We start from the raw sequence: 17,911 nt of genomic DNA, 5'->3' as shown, positions 1-17,911 counted from the left end.
TCATTCCGAGCTTACTATCACCTTTTTAATCATTGACCTTCTCAGTAGATGGAAAAGCTTAGTGAGAAGCTTGAGAACTTTGCTTAAGAGGCTTAGCTGTATTACTCTACAAGGTCACTTGCCCTCAGCCATACAGAAACCAGAAGCTTTTATGTCAGATTTGGTTGTAAAGGTGAAGGACCATTTATTTTAGTTCTGAAGCATAAGAACAGAAATACTGTAGTGTCAGGCACACACAACGGCTAGAGTTTCCTTTCGAAGAGATATGTAGCAATTGACGTTCCCCACCAGATTACAACAGTTTTGAGCATTAATAAATTTTGGATCTAACCTACTCAACAGTGTTCATTTTAAAAATTAAGTAAATACGAGAGACTGAAAATGTCTGCACTGTGCATTGTAACAGGCAGCTCAGTTACTGCATCCATTTCTAAGTCACTTATCAATGACGTGTCTTGGCACCAAACAGCTAATGGTGTAATTCAAGAAGGGATTAGACATTTATACAGCTAATAGTAAATATTTTTAAAAGATAATCAAGAATTTTGGAAGGGACATATATAAACCCTGAAGCATGAGGCTTTTTTAAGACAACTGCTTACTGTTGGGGGTTGGGAGGAAGCTTTCCCTAGAGGCAGATTGTCCCATAATTGCCCACTGCAGAGTTTCTTACATCTCTTTCTGAAGCATCTGGTACCTGCCAATGTTGGCTTAAAAAAAGAAAAAGAAAAAAAAGAAGGGGGGATATCAGAAGGCATTGGGGGTAAGTTAGAAGAGAATTTCAGGCACATATAGAAATTAGAGTGAAGGCCATGATGGGAAGTGGAGGAGATGGCAAGACTAATTTATTGAAGGTTAAATTAATTCTTTGCTAGTGTCTTCACAAAGCAAGGTGGAGTGAGTGGTGTTTGAAACCATCATACATTTTTCCTGGGCGAAAGGAGCAGTAATGAACTCTGGATCACACTATGAATGATCAAGGAATGAAATTTTCTGGAGAATGACAACTCCACAATCAGAGAGCTTCCATAAGTAATTTAAAACAGCCACGGGGAGGCAGCGAGAGAATGGAGCAATACTAATGCAGTACCTACAGTTACAAGCAGGTCTAAGGGGAGAACTAGGTAACTACACACCAGGAAGCACAATTTTTGCGTATTTAACAGCAGCAAAGTTATGTTATATTTCCTTTGCTGTTGCACAAAGACACCAGGAAGGGTGTTTCATGGATTATAAAGGTATAGGGGATTGAATATACTACAAAAAATGCAAGGAACCACTCAACTCTTACTGAAGAAGAACAGTTTTTCTCTTGTCACCAAAAGATATTCCATATAAGCCCCCTCAGAGGCTGTTGCAGGTGAAGTTAGAGTATCTCTTTCTTCATCTTAGCTTTATGCCACAGAGTGCCTTTATTCTGCTCTACATTTCTGATTTCTGCTAACCCCAGGGGTTCTTGGCTGTGGTCTTCTAGTACATGATGGTTTTGTTAACCTTCTTCATTATTAAAAAGAAAAGGAGTACTTGTGGCACCTTAGAGACTAACCAATTTAAAATTTTTCTCCATATGGCTAAATTCATTTTACTCCATATGGCTGTATTGGCAAAAAGAAAAGGAGTACTTGTGCCACAAGTACTGCTTTTCTTTTTGCGAATATAGACTAACACGGCTGCTACTCTGAAACCTTCTTCATTATTGCCACTTGGAATAAGCTCATCACAGAACAGTATCTGGGGTGGGGGAAGATCCCATTCCTATTCCTGTGTGGTGGTGTGAGCCCTTGCCTACCACTGGAATTGATGGGAATTAGGATATTTGGTCCCTTACAGGATCAGGCCCACAGGGGGCCTTCATATGGCCAACCCTCCCTTTCAGAATTACATTTTCACCCCTTGGGAACATCACTTCTGTCATTGTCTTACATGCAGCTGCAGCTGAGATCTGAAATACAATGGCAAATATCAAACAAACCAAAACCCCAGGAGCTCTCCAAAGACTGAACAGAGAGTTTGTTTGCCACAAATATTTTCTGAACGTGCTTCTGTTGTGTAAACTTTTAGGAAAGAGTCTATTGCAAATCTGGACACTAGGTGGAGTTACCGGATTGCCAATCACATTGATAGTAGACTTTAGATTTGGTATTGGATGGTGCCTTGTCTACATACACAAGTTGTACAGATTTAACGAAAATTAGTTTCTATGCTGCTTTAAATTGGTGCAACAAAGCCTGACTGAATAAAACAGAGTAAAACAAATAAATACTTGTTCTTGAATATTGGTTTTTCAGATACGGTACATGAGGCACTAATTAAAATGGGGCTTTTAGTCCTCTGAACTCAGCCCTCTTCCACATATAGTAGCCTAAAAGACATGCTGAGGGTGTCCTAGTGGAAGGGGAAACAAAATCTCTCCTCTCAAAGCAGCAAGAGGAGGGCAAGCAAAACTATGCGAGAGTTTATTTCTTCAGCAGTGTGAGGCATAAAACACACTGGAGCTGTGGAACTACCAAGGCAAAAGGTGTCAAAGAATGGAACAATGGCTTACTTTGTGCCTGAGGAATAACCCCCTTTCTGTTTCCGTTCCAAAGGGAAGGGGCTGCTGTCAGTGCCACACATTTCTCCACACCCCCAAATTTAGTGAGTTCAACCCAAAGGAGTTCTAGTGACATTGGATTACTGAGCAGCACTGCTATCTACTTTAATCCCAACCCCCATTCTTATCTGGCCTCATCCCCATCGTATCTGAGCACTCTCCCAAACATTTAGCCCCACACCATCCCTGCGAGGTCAGGAAGGATTTTGATCATCATTTTACAGCTAGAGAATCTGAAGGCCAGAGAAGTGAAGTAAGTTGCCCAATGTCACACAGGAAAGTCTGTGACAGAGCTAGAAATTGAACCCAGTTCAGTGCCTTCACCACAAGACCATCCACTTGCTGTGCACCAGAAGGGTTAAATTACATGTCTCTGCCTATGAGTCTGTAGGGGGAAGGAGGATGGGAGACCCTTTCCTGCCCCAGTGCAGGAAGCAAACGTGGTGTGGCTGCTTCTGTTATTAGGGCCCAATCTGATTCCCATCACCGTCACTGTAAAGTCTGCCGTTGCCTACACAGATTCAGATTGGTCTTCGGAGCATAAGTGATGGAGGCCAGCCAGCAGTCGTCTTAGCATGCAACGCTTCAGGGGGCATTTGTGTAAGCAGGGTGGGAGCGTAGCCCTGGCCTTACACCTCTCCCCACAGAGCTAGTAGGACTGTGCTGGAGGAATGCTGGCTGTAGCTTTTGACAGTTGCTGCTTTAGTGCCCTCCTCCCAATTTCCAGAGCCATCCGTCTAGCTAACTAATGCTGTGCTATTTATGCAGGCATTGAGATTTACACACGGGGAGAATGGCTCCAGCCACGATGCCTGGACTATGATGGAGCCGCCTCCTCCTTGCGCGCCCCCGTACTCAGAGCCAGGATTTAGCCTTTATTCTATTATTTCAGGAAAAGTATCTCTGCCTTGGTGTCTAAGATACATACCTTATTCTCTAGCACATGCTCTAGTGGTTAGAGTAACTTATGTATCAGAAAATCCAAATTTAATTTTCCTAATGACTCATCTCTAAAAAGTTGAGTCGCCTGCATCTAAAATGTTTTTGTGTCTGTGGTGCAAACCCCATACCGAGCATAGGCAGAAGTGGGAGGACAGACTTCCTGGCTTATAGGCGACCAGGCTGACCACACCCCAGCACAGGTGCTGGGACTGCCAATCATGGAGGCATGCACCACAGCCTGGACCAATAAGGAAAACAAGCCCAGTTATAAAGGAAGGAAAACGGAGAGGGCTGGGGAGGCAGAAAGGTTTGGGAGAGTGTAGGGACAATAGCACCATGCCCAGCTGCCTCTAGGGCCTGGTCTACACTACAGAGTTAGATCGATGCAAAGCAGCTTATGACGACCTAACTATGGAAGTGTCTAAACTTAAATGTCAGTTCCGCTGACATAACCACCCTGCTATGCCTATTTAATAACTCCACCGCCATGAGAGGCATAGAGCTAAGTCAATGTAGTTAGGTCGATGTTGTGTCAGTGTAGACACTGTTATTTAGGTCGACCTTTACTGGCTTTCAGAAGCCGTCCCACAATGCTTCACACTGACAGCACAATTGAGGACGCACACTGCTGACACGAGCAAAGTGTAGGCATGCACAAGTGAAGAAATTACTGTGGTGGCTGTATGCTGACATAAGTTAGGTTGACTTAATTTTGTAGTGTATACATGGCCTAAGAAAATGATAGGTAGACACCCCCAGAGTTTAAGGGCTGATTGACTCATTTTAAGCTAAGTTGATTGAATGGGCTAATGTGAAGTAGAAAGGGGGACAGCTTAGGAGGAAGCTAGGACCTCTAGAGGGAGAGTGCCCCAAGAGCAGTTGGCAGTATCCTATTGAAAAGAAATCCCAGCGGAGTTTGCATTAAAGTGACTGGTAAATATTCTGGAATAATTGGTGTCAGTACAAGACATCAGTGCAATAATTAGGTAAAACATAAATATGATTGGAAAGCTTAGGGAACCATCATCTCTAATTACAGGATGGATGTAAGTTTCAGCAGTCATTTTGTGGGTACTCACAAATGGGCTCCAATCACCCCTTTTGCTTACTTGCAGTTCCTATGCTGCAAGCTATTCAGTGGCCAAAACTTTCTCCAGTCCAAATTGTAGCAGTCTGTTGCACATTATGTACTCAGGCCTCCTATCAATGACAGTGGGAGTTTCATGCATGGTACAATGTTATGTCACAGAAATCCACAGTGCAGATTGGAGATGAGTTGTGTGTCTTATGCCAAGTCACAGCAGGTGCTGTGTGTCCAGAAATCCCATGTTCAGCAGTGAAAGTGCAAGGAAAAGGGTATGATCATTGTTCTCATTATCTCCCTTTAAAGCCCTGAAGAAACTGTCCTACAACCCCTCCTTGAGAGGCAGAGGCATTCCTGGGTGGGCCAAGGTATGATCTTCATGTTTATGCCTGTGTGTGTCCCTTGGACCTGGCAATAGCTCTGCAGCTAAGCTAAGACTTTCAAAGGTGACTATTTTGTGTGCCTCAAGTTTTGGTTGCACCCCAAAAAGGGCCTGAGTTTCAGGGCTGAGTGCTCAGCATTTTTAGAAAGTCACACCCCCAGATCAGTCACTTTGAAAGTCTTAGCCACAGATCCTAAGAAGAATAATCCTTTTAGGTGGGGCATAGCAGGGGAAGCTGTGCATGAGCATGCTTATTAGAGATTATGGGCACCAGTACACTCTGCTTTGCTACGTCTGTGTGCCTGATGAGAATTTAGCTGCCTGGCTATAAGATAACCGTGGACGTAAACCGAAGGCTCTATGAAAACAGACCGTCTTCATGGGAACCAATAAATAAAATGTAGACATCCACACGGGCAAAATTCTGTCTTCAGTTTAAACTTTTGTAACTCCATTACAGGTAAGAGTTACTCCAGATTAACATCAGTGTAACTGAGCAGAATCTGGCACAATTTACATTATTTCTGAAATCCTTCGATGTAGAAGCTGAGGAGTTGGAATTGTAGCAGCCATTTACCTTTCCTTAGTAGTTCAACTTCAGTTGTGCCTGCGTGACCATAGTAAGCTCAGGCCCCTGTCCATTCTGAGCCAGCTCACCTCTCCATGTGCAGTATCATGTGGTGCCCTTCAAAGCGCTGAGCTATCAAAGAGGCTTGAGTCTGAAGTCCCAATTTTTCCTTCATTTTGTGACTGTGAGGAATTACTTGTTTTCCTTAAAATTGAGGCCAATGTTTGAAAAGTTCTGGCTAGTATTCATGCCAATACGCCGAGCAACTGAACTTGTTTAAAGCTGGGTTGCTATATTGCATTCTGATTCAGCTGAAAATAATTTTCGACACTGACTTTGTCACCATTAATTGTAGTTGGTAGTAGAATCCTCTTGACACTAGAACTGTCAGTGCAAGTATTAGCAGACAAGTGAAACAATACAAACCTCCATCAGAATTCATAGTATTAAACAATAATCATAAGATATAATTGAAAATCTCAGCCATAAGACAATAAGCCCAGATAACAAAGACATATGGAACAATCCTGCATGCATTGAAACCAATGGGAGTCTTTCTATTGACAGCAGGGTCAGGCCTCAAAAGAATATTAGGCCTGCATTATTACTGGGGAGTTAGTTTTGAGCAGGGATATTTTGATTTCAGTCATCCAGCTGCTTCAGTAATTATGGTGTTGGGAAGAAAATCTGTAGCTTTTTGTGTCTGCTGACAAACTGTTCCCAGCTGAGGGTAATTTGATCCTTTTACATTTTAAATCCAATTTTATAAAGTCAACACTTTAAGTGGACTCTTATTTTCCTATCAAGATGGTTTGTAGTAATCCTTCCTTTTTTAGAATGTTAACAGTTTACTGGATGATAATAATGGACCAATTCCTGTTTGCCTGATCCACCTATCTCTTTACACTGGTATAACTTCTGTGAAATTAAACTGGTGTATATCAGGAGACAGAAAAACAGGTTTGGCCCAGTAATAACAAGTATATAGCACATCAAATGGTTAAAAGTGATGTACAACACACCTACTGATCTAGTGATTTGCAGAATTCCAACAACAGGGACAAATTCTTTCTCACAGGTGAAAGTCTGGAGTAAATCCATCACAGAATTTGGCCATGTTGCATTTAAAATTGAAAACACTCAGTGGTACATTACATTAGTGTTCACTTGCATAAACAATTACTCCTTGCCATCACCGTATCTAGAACCATGTTATCCTTGGTCACATCCGTCAAGATGGGTGTCTAAACTTAGGACAACAATTCCCTGTATACCAGTGTTAAGAAGGGGAAGTGGAGAGAACAATAAGGCAGTCTGAGTCTGACAGTGGACTGAGCTTCTGAATTTTGTTTTTTGGGCCCTATATACTATGGTGATGGATGCACTCTAAATATTGAGTCATAAAGAAAGTGTAGCTGTAACTGATGCTCTTTCTGCAAGGTACAATCATAAGTCAGGATTACTAACCACATCTATTTCCCTTCCCCTCCCCATATCCTTGTCAGTTTTCAGGTCTCTACCTCCTGTCCTTTGGTGTCATTATGGTGGGCTTCATTTTGTACTGTTCTACTCCAACTCGAACAGCAGAAGAAGCCACAACCAGTTTGCCACAACCAGCCAGCATTGGGTTTGATAACCTTGGACTAAAAATTGAGGAGAACCACCAGGAAACTCCTGCTGCTACTGTACAGTTTACTAAAGAGGAAAATGTGCGGGTGAACACGGGTTAGAAAACTAGCAGCGTTTTAAAGGAAGCCTTTATACTGCCAAAATTATCTCTCAATATCGATATGGAGAACTGCTCTGTTGCCAAGAGTGTACATCATGCTGCATTTGTTTTAGTACACTGGATAAACGCTTAGCTGTTAAAGCTGGATCCTCAATCAATGAAGCTATGTTAATCTAATCCAACTGAAGATCTGTCCCTTAAAGTGAAGTAGAAATATATTTGGAAGCCTCTGGGAAGTGACAGAACCTCATGTTCAGAAAGTTTGATTAATTTAAGAGCAAATGGCTTACAAAGATGAAGCCAAAGCTAGCTCTCAGGTCACTAGCTGGAGCAGAAATCCTTTGTTGTGTGTTAACTATTAAGGGCCCAATCCTGCAAGGTGCTAAGGGAGTGTCCTCTGCTCCCATTGAAATGAGTGGGATTTGAGAGCACTCGGCACTTCTCAAGAGGCCCTCAGCACCTTGCAAGATCTAGCTCTACATGCCATCATACATATGTTTACAATGTTGTAGCTGTGTTGGTCCCAGGATATGAGACACATAAGGTGGGTGAGGTATATCTTGTATTGGACCAGCTTCCGTTAGTGGAAAGGACAGGCTTTCAAGCTTCACAAAGCCCTTCCTCAGGTCTCAGGAAAGAAGCGCTTTGTGAAGCTTGAAAGCTTGTGCCTTCCACTAACAGAAACTAGTCCAATAAAAGATATTCCTCATCCCCCTTCTCACTCTCTCTCATAATACCTATGTACATCTACAAAGTGATGTAGGACCTCATTCCTTCACTGGAGCCACACGCAAAATTGGCAGTTCACATTTTTTTTTTTAAAAAGGGGGAGATGCCGCTAAGTGAACATGGGTGGGGATGCTGCTGGTGCCCCACATCAGCTCATTCTTTGTAGCAATGATCTCTGGCTCTCCAAAATGTTAAGTACTTTTGTTAGACTTGTAATTAATTTGTCTTTATTTGTGCCATTTTTTTTCATTTCTAATCTGTGATTAAAACTGATCTGTCACTACATGAAAGTGAGGTTTTGAGATTGTTTAGACATTCTGTGGCCAGACTTTTAGGTGTAAATCTGCATAGTTCCACTGTGTCAATTTACACCAGCTGAAGATCTGGTTCTCACTCTGTTTTTGCCTGTTGGAATTTCACTTTCTATTAAAGACTGTATTTATCGATTTTTACTGACCAAACTATTTTTTAAATTAACAGGTTTTGTCTTAAATGGTAATTGATCCTCTTTAGAAGATACTGGGTATCAAATTACAATGTGATTGTTTTTTGTATAGGTCTGTTGTACTTCATTTGAGCAAAGTGGTTTATCCAATTTTCTTCAGCAATCACAAAATAAATATTCAATACACAGTGAGGTGGCTATTTTTCAATATTGCCTTTACACTGAATACTTCATACAGACAAGGATTAGAAGAGTTGCTGATGCTTTGTGAAAAGCTTTGGGTCCAATTCTCTGTTGCCTTGCACCTTGTGTTGCCATTTGCACCAGTGCAACATGAGTGCAAAATGCTACCACTCAGGATTCATAGGTGAAGGGTACATAACACTGAACCTAATTCCTTAGTTACAGATCAGACTGTATTGCAATGTTGTAGCCATGTTGGTCCCAGGATATTAGAGAGACAAGGTGGGGGAGGTAATATCTTTTATTGGACCAACTTCCGTTGGTGAAAGAGATAAGCTTTCGAACTACACAGAGCTCTTCCAAAGCTTGCTTCTCTCATCAAAGGAAGTTGGTCCAATAAAAGATATTACCTTATCCACCTTGTCTCTCTACGATCACACCATAGGCATATTGTACTAGTATTGACTTTGTGTGGGCACTAGATGGAGCGTCAAGAATCCATTCTCTAAACTAAGAGTTTATATTATAACAACATGGTTTTGTCATATTCCATAGCGTGTTGACATGTACCGTATGCAGTGCTGCATGGCAAAGACTGTGCATTTTTATTGTCTTTACTTACAGCCATTTTAGTTAAAGCAGGAAAGTAGGACACACAAAAGAACAGTGTGCTCCTTTACCCAAGTGGCGAATGAATCATAGAACAAAGAAAAGAAAGTACAAGGCTACAGCACTAGCATCTAATAATCATCCCAACAGAAACGCTACCTGACTTGCAGTCCATCAGAAACGGACACAGGCAAAATAAGAGGCAGTGACCACACTGCTTGGGAGAATGGTGAAAACAAAGGTAAGTGAGCTCTGCTATTCACACCCTCCCCTCTGATATGTCCCATTGAGGGGATGAAAGGAGAGGAAGGTCTGCTCCTGTGTGCCAAAATCTTTCCTCAAAACTGTGGCGGGGGAGGGCACTGTGGCTATGTGGCATCATTCGCCTCATGTCACAGCAGTCCTTGTATGTGAGGGGTACTCAACTGGTATTCCATTGTGCTTTGGCAGCAGGCAAAGCTCTCCATCAAACTCCTAGAGCCCCCTGGAGATCTTTCCCACAGTCTGAGGGTGCCCTGTTAGCGCTGATTTATACAAGCTCTTACTCTATGCTTTGAAAACTCCCACTGGGGTAGGCCAGGCATGGGCAGGTGTCCATGACAGCATGGTTCCAAAGTGACTCAATAATCTAAAATGTAAGGGTTCATCCAGTGCTTAATTTGTAATGAAAGAGGTGCCAGGGCTCAAGCAATTGGGTGCTGGGGCTCAAGCAACATTTTTACGTTCATAACGGATGCAGCAAGCCCAGAGGTGCAGGGGTTAGGAACTGCCAAGCCTAGAGGTACCAGGGTGCCATTTGTGCCATTTGAGGTACCATTTGTGCCCGGTACCTGGCAAGTCCTGGCACAAATGAAGCACTGGGTTCATCCCGTTTCATCTGTGACTCATTGGTGTAAAAACTCTTCCTTTTATGGGGCAAGAATTTGGTAAATTAGCTAACCAGCGGTGGATATAACAGGGATTTTACCTGTACTTAAGATGTGTGGTGGGTGTGTATTTCTTTGTCTAAAAGTCAATAAGAACTTTTTTTTTTGGCCTTACTCTTTGCACTTCACTTTCCCTATATGTAAAAGGAGAATGATAAGACTGTCACTCCTTGGCTGAGTAAAGCAGCTGTTGAGGCCTTGCAGCGGAGCTTCCTATTTGTAGAAGAATCAGCTATGTGGAGGCGGGGTATATTCTCAGTGAAACTTGTTTTATTTACACATATGCTATCCTAGCTTAGTGGTGGTCACAAACATCATGCAGGGCCATCCCCTCTTTCTGCGATCAGCCCAAACTTGAATGCCTGGTTTCCAGGGAGCAACTCTGTCTCTAGAATTCTCTCTCAAAGGTAGAGAGAGAAAGGCCAAAGGAAAAACTCTTTTTCTGCTTGCCGTATCTCTCCTAAAGAAACAAAATCAGAAAACCCCCCAAACCAGCACATCAATGCGACATTTACTTCTAAGACCAAATACTTCATAAAATCATAGACTTGCTCACATGTCACGAAAAAGGAGCTTGTAAGAGTGACTACCAGGGTCAGCTGGTGACCCTTATTAGTATATAGGCTTGTTTGCCAGCCTGAGATAGAATTCTGGGTTTGACGTTTTGTATCTTATACTAATATGTGTGAAGAACAACGAACAAAGAGACTGTGTGTTGAATTTCCACAACCAAATGGGGCAATGGTACAATGGGAAAAGATAAGGGATACATCTAAAGTGTTACTGGGCATGGTGGTGGAAATGTAAATATATGAGTGCACACTTGAAGACTGCCTCAGCTCCTTATTTCAAGTCAAGGTCAAGCAACCAGTCAGGAGGGACAAGCTGGGATTGGATGGGGGGAAGGTAAAACACTGAAAGACCAGAGAAATGCCTGCCTCTGACCAGATTACAACCTCACTCCTTACCCTCCCCTGGGATACAAAAGAGGTGGGATGAAGACTCCAACTCACGACCCTCCCAAACGGAACATGACCATAAGTTGTAAGGGGTGTGACTAGGGGTGTGCACTCAAGGTATATTGGGCCTGCTAAGGAGTGGGGGATGGGAGGTGGGAATGGGGAAGGGGGACACAGGAAAGGCTCTGCAGCATCAGAGCTGGGAAGGGGGACATGGGGTAAAGGTCAGAGCTGGGAATGGAACAATGGGAAACAGACTCTGCCGGCATGGAGAGCTGTGGATATGCTTCCTTGGAATGAACCCCAATAAACATCAAATTGCCTGCACTTCGGACTTCTGGTCTTCTGCTTTCTGTCTGCGTGACAAGAACCAGGCAAGAGGGTGAAGGGAAAGCCCTCTAACGTCCCCTGCTATAACAATACTTACCTAGCTTGCCAGGCGCTTGTGAGGTTTAATTAATCTCTATTTGTGAGGAAGTCAAATACACCTGCAGTGGCAAACACCCTAGAAATGCCTATAAACCTTAAAAAAGGTGAACTAGAACATTTAATGTTCCTACATATTGTAGAGGGTTTAGCTGCATCTCCAAAGAGAATGCTAAATTGAATTTTACACTTAAAGCAGGGACTCAACCCTTTATGTATGATGGGGCAGGGGAAGGGGGGAAGTGTATTCTCCCCAAAATCACAATGCTTCCAGGGATTAAAGGTTTTAAATAGTTCCTTTAAGAAGTTCAGCACCCAGGTTCAGTTTTATTTGTCCCAAATGATTATTACAGAGTAAACACAAATGCTTCAATCTTGCCCTGTAGTTTAAACCCACCTAAGTGTTGTGTGTAGGCTACATTAAAGAACGTTAACTCTGCCATGTGTTGACATCAAGAGGGAAATAAATATCTAATAACTGACTTTTAAAGACTTTCAGCTAATCTGGGCCAACATATACTAAAATGTCTTAATCGTAATCAGATGGTTATTACATGGTGTCATGACAGGGCAGAATTAAGGTTGTTAGGCTGCACTTATTGTTTATTCCCATAGTTTAACATGTTTGGATTACTTTTAGTTTTAACCTTATCTGAATTTCCTGGGCTTATGCTTCTTTTTGAGATAATTGCAATTGTCCTGTAATGTACTTATGCTAAATTACTGAGATACACTCAACCTTAATGCCATCTGAATGTAGATTTTTGTCTGGAAATACATATAGATAAGGGCGCAAATTCAAATTTTGGCTAATCTACAAAATGAAGTGCTGCCAAGTCTAATGCTGGTAATTCAGAAAAGTCTGTCTGCATATTATATAAGATTAGTTACAGCTTAGCATATAAGTAAGTAGATGGGACCCAATATCAGCTACTCTTCATTTGCTTTGTAGCCAATGGCATTAAATCTGTGTAAAATTGGTGTAAGTGAGATTACTGTCACTTGGTGCCTAAGTGTTTCAAAGTAAAGGATCCCTAGACACCTCTGTTCCTGCCTATGGGCACACATACCACTGCCTCCCTCTAGGCATCTGGGCGCCAACGCCCCAGCACAATTCATGAACCGGGGGAAGGCAGGAGTTCAGCTGCCTCAGGCACATGCAGGACCTGATCCAGTAGGTGGCCTGTGAGTACACCTGGTGGATCAGGTCCCATTCAGGATGTAACCAGAGGTTACAGCATTCACCTGGGATATGGAGATCCAGGTTCAATTCTGCCGTGCTCCACCTTCCCCCGCTCCGCCAGAGGGGGAAAAGGGATTTGGAGAGGCATCTCCTACTGCTTAGGAGGGTGCTCCAGCCAGGGAGCTCTGGTATATTCTGATGCAGGGTTCCCTCAGTTGCTCCTTGTGAAGCTCTGGATAAATGATGCAAGAACAATTGGAGATGGGGGACTAGATCCAGGGTCTCCCATGTGCATACCCTAAACACTGCACTACGGAGTGGTTCCCATGCTGTCTATCTCTCTCTCTGACTCTCTGTGGATGAAACAGTCATTGGGCCAGACAGAGAGCATGTGTAAGAGAATGACTCTGTAGCCCAATGGTTAGGGCACCAAGGTGGGAGACCCTGGGTCCAGTCCCCCTGCCCAAGCCACTCTTTCATTATTTATCCAGACTGCAACAGTTTCAAGAGGAGCGAATGAGGGAGCCTCACCTCAGAATGTCCTGTAGCTCAGTGGGTAGCACGCTCTCCTGAGAGGTTTAAGAGTCCTGTTCAAATCCTTGCCCCTTCCTCCCTAGAAAGTGGGGAATTGAACCTGGATCTCTCACACCCCAGACAAGTACTCTAACTACTTGGCTATAACATGTAAGGGGAGCACCTCCTACCATTGTGTGCGAAGCAAGGCAGCCACCTAACACATTCCCTCAAAAAGCAGCCTTGGTGCTTGAGCTGCCTGACTGCAGACAGTGGGGTTCCCGTTCCTGGATTTCTAAACTGACCTAGGTGCCTATCTCCATGAGAGGGGCAGGGTTTAGCACACACCACTCCTGTGGGCATCTGTCTTTGGCTAGCTCAGGCAGCTCCCCACCCAGCATGCCGACTTTTGTGGATTGCATACTTAGGTGTCTGTGTCTCCCATTCGTTGTACAGGAGCCTGGGCACCTCACTTTGTGGGTCGCAGTGTTTTTCCCGTGATCTTTCTAGGTGCCTAAAAATTAGTGCTGTGATGCTCAGCACTGCAATGCCTACGTCCCTTCAAGGCTCCCATCCAAGCTGTTTTTCGACAACAGGTTCATTATTCCCAAGCTTTTTAAAGCAGAGTGTCTTTTGAGTAAAGTTGATTGCTAATTTGGCTCCTGAACCACTGAGGTCTGTGTGACGGGTTGGGTCACGGAAATCCCCTTGGGACTGCCACCTGATGTGCTGAGACTATCTCTGGGTCTGTTTTCCCGGCCACCTTGGGATTTCAGAACCTTGCCTTGTTGAACCAGACACACCAGTCTGCTGCAAACACAGACCCAGGTCTGAACCACGTCCCTCAAAGCTGCAGACTTAACTGAAAATGGCTTAAGAAGTGCTCCTGTGTCCAGCACCCAGATACCCAGTTCCCAATGGGATCCAAACCCCAGATAAATCTGTTTTACTCTGTATAAAGCTTATACAGGGAAAACTCATAAATTGTCTGCCCTCTATAACACTGATAGAGTATCTTTCTATCACACAGCTGTTTGCTCCCCCAGGTATTAGTCACTAACTCTGGGTTCAATAATAAGCAAAAGTAATGTTATTAAATATAAAAAGTAGGATTTACGTGGTTCCAAGTAATAACAGACAGAACAAAGTCAGTTACCAAGCAAAATAAAACAAAAACATGCAAGTCTAAGCCTAATACGGCAGGAAACTGAATGCAGGTAAATCTCACCCTCAGAGATGTTCCAGTAAGCTTCTTTCACAGACTAGACTCCTTCCTAGTCTGGGTCCAGCAATCACTCACACCTCTGTAGTTACTGTCCTTTGTTCCAGTTTCTTTCAGGCATCTCTTTGGGGTAGGGTGACCAGATGTCCCGACTTTATAGGGACAGTCCCGATTTTTGAGTCTTTTTCTTATATAGCCTCATATTACCCGATTTTTCACACTTGCTGTCTGGTCACCCTACTTTGGGGAGGAGAGGCCATCTCTTAAACCAGCTGAAGACAAAATGGAGCGGTTTCCCGGGCCTTTTATATTCTTTCTCTTGTGGGCGGAAACCCCTTTGTTCTCCTGTGCAAAGTCACAGCAACAAGATGGAGTTTGTAGCCACCTGGGCAAGTCACATGTCTATGAATGATTCAGTTTTTTACAGGCCGATGCCATTGTTTACATGTCAGTTTGAATGTTCCCAGGAAAGCTCAGATGTTGATTGGCGTCTCCCAAAGTCCATTGTCAGTTAAGTGTTTCTTGATTGGGCATTTACTGAGAATAGTCCTTTCTCACGAAGCTGACCAAATGCTTCACGGAGGCTACTTAGAATCAAACACATTGAGATACAAGTACATAGCCAATATTCATAACTTCAAATACAAAAATGATACACACATACAGACAGCAAAGTACAACCTTTCCATAGACACCGCACTTGACCTCCTCTGTACAAGACCTGGTGCAACCATAAGACCCTGGTTGCAACAATGATCTATACGGTCACAGTTCAATAAAGTCACATTCTGAATATCACCGATTTACATGCTTTTTTCTATCTATTTACCTTTGGAACGTCTAAGGCATCCGTTATAGCAGTAGCTGAGTGTATCACACAATTTTTAATGCATTTAGCCTCACAACACCCCTATGAGCTAGGAAGCTCTATTTGCCACTTGATAGGTGGGAAACTGAGGTACAGGGGAGGCTAAGTGTCTTGCCTAGTGTCACAGAGGAACTCTATGGCAGAACAGGAACTTTAATCCAGGCCTGCTAACCAGTAGTCCGTCCTTCCCCTCACAGCTTTTTGTTGTTACGGTGCTCAGTGAGGTGAGAGGGGATATATCTAGAAATTGTGTCCAAGCACAAAGTTTGGTAAGACTGGTCTGGGTTTGAGTGAGTGACATACAGGTGAAGGGCGGCTTATCCCTTTAATGCTGCAATCAGTTCCCCTTTCCAGTGGCTTGTTTTGTGGAGGCAAGGCACAGATCAGAAAGCAATAAGGTCTAGAGCCTCTTAGATTTGTGCATCTCTTAAGAACACAAGTGACACACATTCACTGTAGCTGGGGAAATGAGTGTCAAGATAATGAATCGCATATAAGAGCGTACCTGGGGGAGAAGTTACAAGGCAGACGTTTTTAAGCATGCAAGCACTGTACTGAAAAAAAAAGAAATTCGGATGTTTCAGATGAATTGGATCTATGTGTCCAAACCAAAGAGTGTGACTTCCTGCCTTGCTGCAGGGTTTGGTCTCAAGGACATCAGAAACCTAGCTGGCATTAGAATGTTGTGATGTGTCTGAAAAAAATGAGTGCAACAGAGTATGAGTGTGTGACATTATCTTCACTGGAATTTGAGGAAGAAAATAGAGCTATTGGCTATTAACTATTTTAAGAATCATGACCTTTACTCATAAGACACGCACTTAGTTCTGTATGACGTGATGTTCAGGACAAACACATCAGTTTATGCACGCATTATATATTGTTGGAGAGTTTATGCAGTTCTCTGCCACCTTGCAAATATCCATTTAAATCAGTTTGGGAAATCTGATAGGAAAAGTTGCTCTAAGGCGACATGGCTGATCTGTGAACAATGTGGCACAAACAGATACAGTTTCTGAAGAATGTCCAACTAAAGATTTTAGCATTTCATCAGCCTTTCATCAAAAATATTCCCAGTGTCACCCAAATGCCATTGAAGGATTTGATCCTGCAAGCTCCTGCATGATCATAAAGTGCCATGAATTCTGATGAAGTACAACATTAGGCCCTAAAGCAGCAGTTTTGTATTTTAAGCTGATCATTATTTCTTTGCAACACCTTGAGGCCTCAGCCAAGAACAGGGCCCCATTTTGCTAGGTCCTATCCATACAGAGTGAGAGACTGTCCCCGCCCAAAGAGTTTACAATCTGAGTAGACAAGACACAGCATATATTACCTCCATTTTACAGTAAAGAGAGATTAAGTATCTTGCCCAATGTCACAGAGGAAACCTGTAGCAGAGCACTGAACCTGTAGTTCTAAAATCCCAGGGCAGTTCCTTAACCACCAGGCTATTGTGCCTTTTAACAGTTTTTTCCATCTTTCTGTAAGCTATTAGGCTGTATAAAGAGTGCACTTTATCATAGATTTTAAGGCCAGGAGGGACCATTTAAGGCCAGGAGGGTCACCTAGTCTGATCTCCTGCATAACAAAGAGCAAAGAATTGCTCGGAAGCATTATATAGCATTCAAGGATATTTCTTCACTTTGTATCCTAGAAGCAGTGGTACCCTTTTTCCGAAGACCTTCAGGCCGAAACTGAACTAGAAAGTTAGCCCTGAAAGTGAGAGTGACAAAAGTGCTAAGCAACTGGAAAAGCACCCCTGTATGTTCTAGTGACCACATTTGTGTCTTGTGCATTCACCAACAATAGTCAGTGAATACTGAAAAACACAGGTGTGGATGTGTATTTTATACACTAGCTTTGTTGTATTATTCATAACAGCACTCTGTCAAATTCAGTTGCAAGCAGCCTGCAATGCTGTATAAAGCTAACACTTTCTCTAATTTGTCTTCCTCTGCCATTAATGCAAGTGCCTGTTGGAAGAAATTCTTTTCATTTAATAAAGTTTATAAGCTGCATGTGTTAAAAATGGAACCCTACCGGGTAATCTTATCGCTTGTAACATCTGTAAATTAATTTGTTTCCTGAGAACAACAGTGATTTATAACTCACAAGGAAACTAGAGTAGCTTGATTAAATTAAGGGGAGCATGTAGGCGGTTGGAATGAAATTACAGTATGACTGCACACACCATGTTAATGCTATATTAAGGATAAGAATTTAGTCAAACAAAACTCAGTAGGCACAAAGTTATGGTTCCTCTCAGTAGCCACAAAATGGTCCACTATGCAAACTACAAAAAAAGTTGTATTATTTGATGTGTGGTTAAATGTTAGTAAATAGATAAAACCACAGTGTGAGCAAATATGTGTCCTGTGTACAGATTTCTACAGCCATCTTACTCTCAGAGTTGCATCAGCTTGTAACTGAGGAAGTACACACTGTGCTCTCTCATGGAGACTTTGCTTTTACTCCTGTTGTTTTTCTTAAATCTAAAATAAATCATTTGACATGGAAACAGTTTCTTCTTTTATATCAAAACATACA

The 17,911-nt window shown here is 42.7% G+C and overlaps 1 protein-coding gene across 2 annotated transcripts in view; it reads left to right on the top strand.

The window, feature by feature from the left end:
• Nucleotides 1-8,664, top strand: part of SLC35F2 (solute carrier family 35 member F2) — a 34,390-nt gene extending 25,726 nt beyond the window's left edge. Inside the window, exons 8-9 of one of the 2 annotated variants that reach the window (XR_007355816.2) lie at nucleotides 4,926-4,987; nucleotides 7,075-7,195. Coding sequence is in view for 1 of the 2 variants with exons in the window: in XM_048844569.2 (XP_048700526.1) it covers nucleotides 7,075-7,299 (225 nt within the window). In the remaining variant the exon portion in view is untranslated. Of the gene's footprint in view, nucleotides 1-4,925; nucleotides 4,988-7,074 lie in introns of both variants that reach the window. The other variant, XM_048844569.2, reaches the window with a different exon arrangement.
• Nucleotides 8,665-17,911: the final 9,247 nt, after the last annotated feature.

Source organism: Caretta caretta, chromosome 1, assembly GCF_965140235.1.
Source record: "Caretta caretta isolate rCarCar2 chromosome 1, rCarCar1.hap1, whole genome shotgun sequence".
In the NCBI taxonomy this organism is placed as follows: Eukaryota; Metazoa; Chordata; order Testudines; family Cheloniidae; genus Caretta; species Caretta caretta.
This window is presented reverse-complemented; position numbering and strand designations above follow the sequence as displayed.